This window comes from Echinops telfairi, unplaced genomic scaffold (genome assembly GCF_000313985.2).
Source record: "Echinops telfairi isolate 266 unplaced genomic scaffold, ASM31398v2 ScPeMD7_23;HRSCAF=83, whole genome shotgun sequence".
NCBI lineage: Eukaryota > Metazoa > Chordata > Mammalia > Afrosoricida > Tenrecidae > Echinops > Echinops telfairi.
The window spans coordinates 6360573-6361123 of NW_022103920.1; the positions used below are offsets into that span (position 1 = coordinate 6360573).

At 46.6% G+C, this 551-nt stretch overlaps 1 protein-coding gene across 1 annotated transcript in view; it reads left to right on the top strand.

Annotated features, from left to right (window-relative positions):
- Positions 1 to 314: 314 nt before the first annotated feature.
- MKRN1 (makorin ring finger protein 1) overlaps positions 315 to 551 on the top strand; it is an 18949-nt gene continuing 18712 nt past the window's right edge. Inside the window, exon 1 of the mRNA XM_045288912.1 lies at positions 315 to 329. Coding sequence (XP_045144847.1) covers positions 315 to 329 — 15 coding nt within the window. The remainder of the gene's footprint in view (positions 330 to 551) is intronic.

Here is a 551-nt window from a genome sequence, read left to right on the forward strand (position 1 = left end):
AGGATATTGTATTATCTCCCTGAAGGATAGCCTGAAGACAAGGTTGAGCCAACTCAAGGAGGACCAAGGTTAGGCTGCATCTTGAATCTAGGGTCCGCCCATTTTGTCACATGTGTGCCCTTGGTGCCAACACCTTCCGATTGCGTGTACACCCCTAGCTTGTCCCACTCCAATTGATGCATACCTATTGTGCAACTCTTTCCATTGTGATGTAATCAGGGGGACTTGCACATCTCCCGAAAGTGTATATATACAGTGATTGGAGATACACTCGGGCCCTTCCCTCTCTCTGCTCAGACCAGGCTGCTGAGATAATGGCCCTCTGGGAGGTGAGCAATTGCACGCCTTATATTGTCTGATGTCTCTTTAATTTTACCCTTCAATTACACAACCGCCCCTTGGATCCATTCGATTGTGGGGGCCAGTACCCCACACTCAAAGTAACATCCTCCTTGCTCTTCAGTACTTTAAAGAGGTCTTGAACAGTAGAATTTTACTTTTAATGTCCGTCAGTTTTACTTTTCCTCCCTTTTTCCAGCCACTCAGACCAA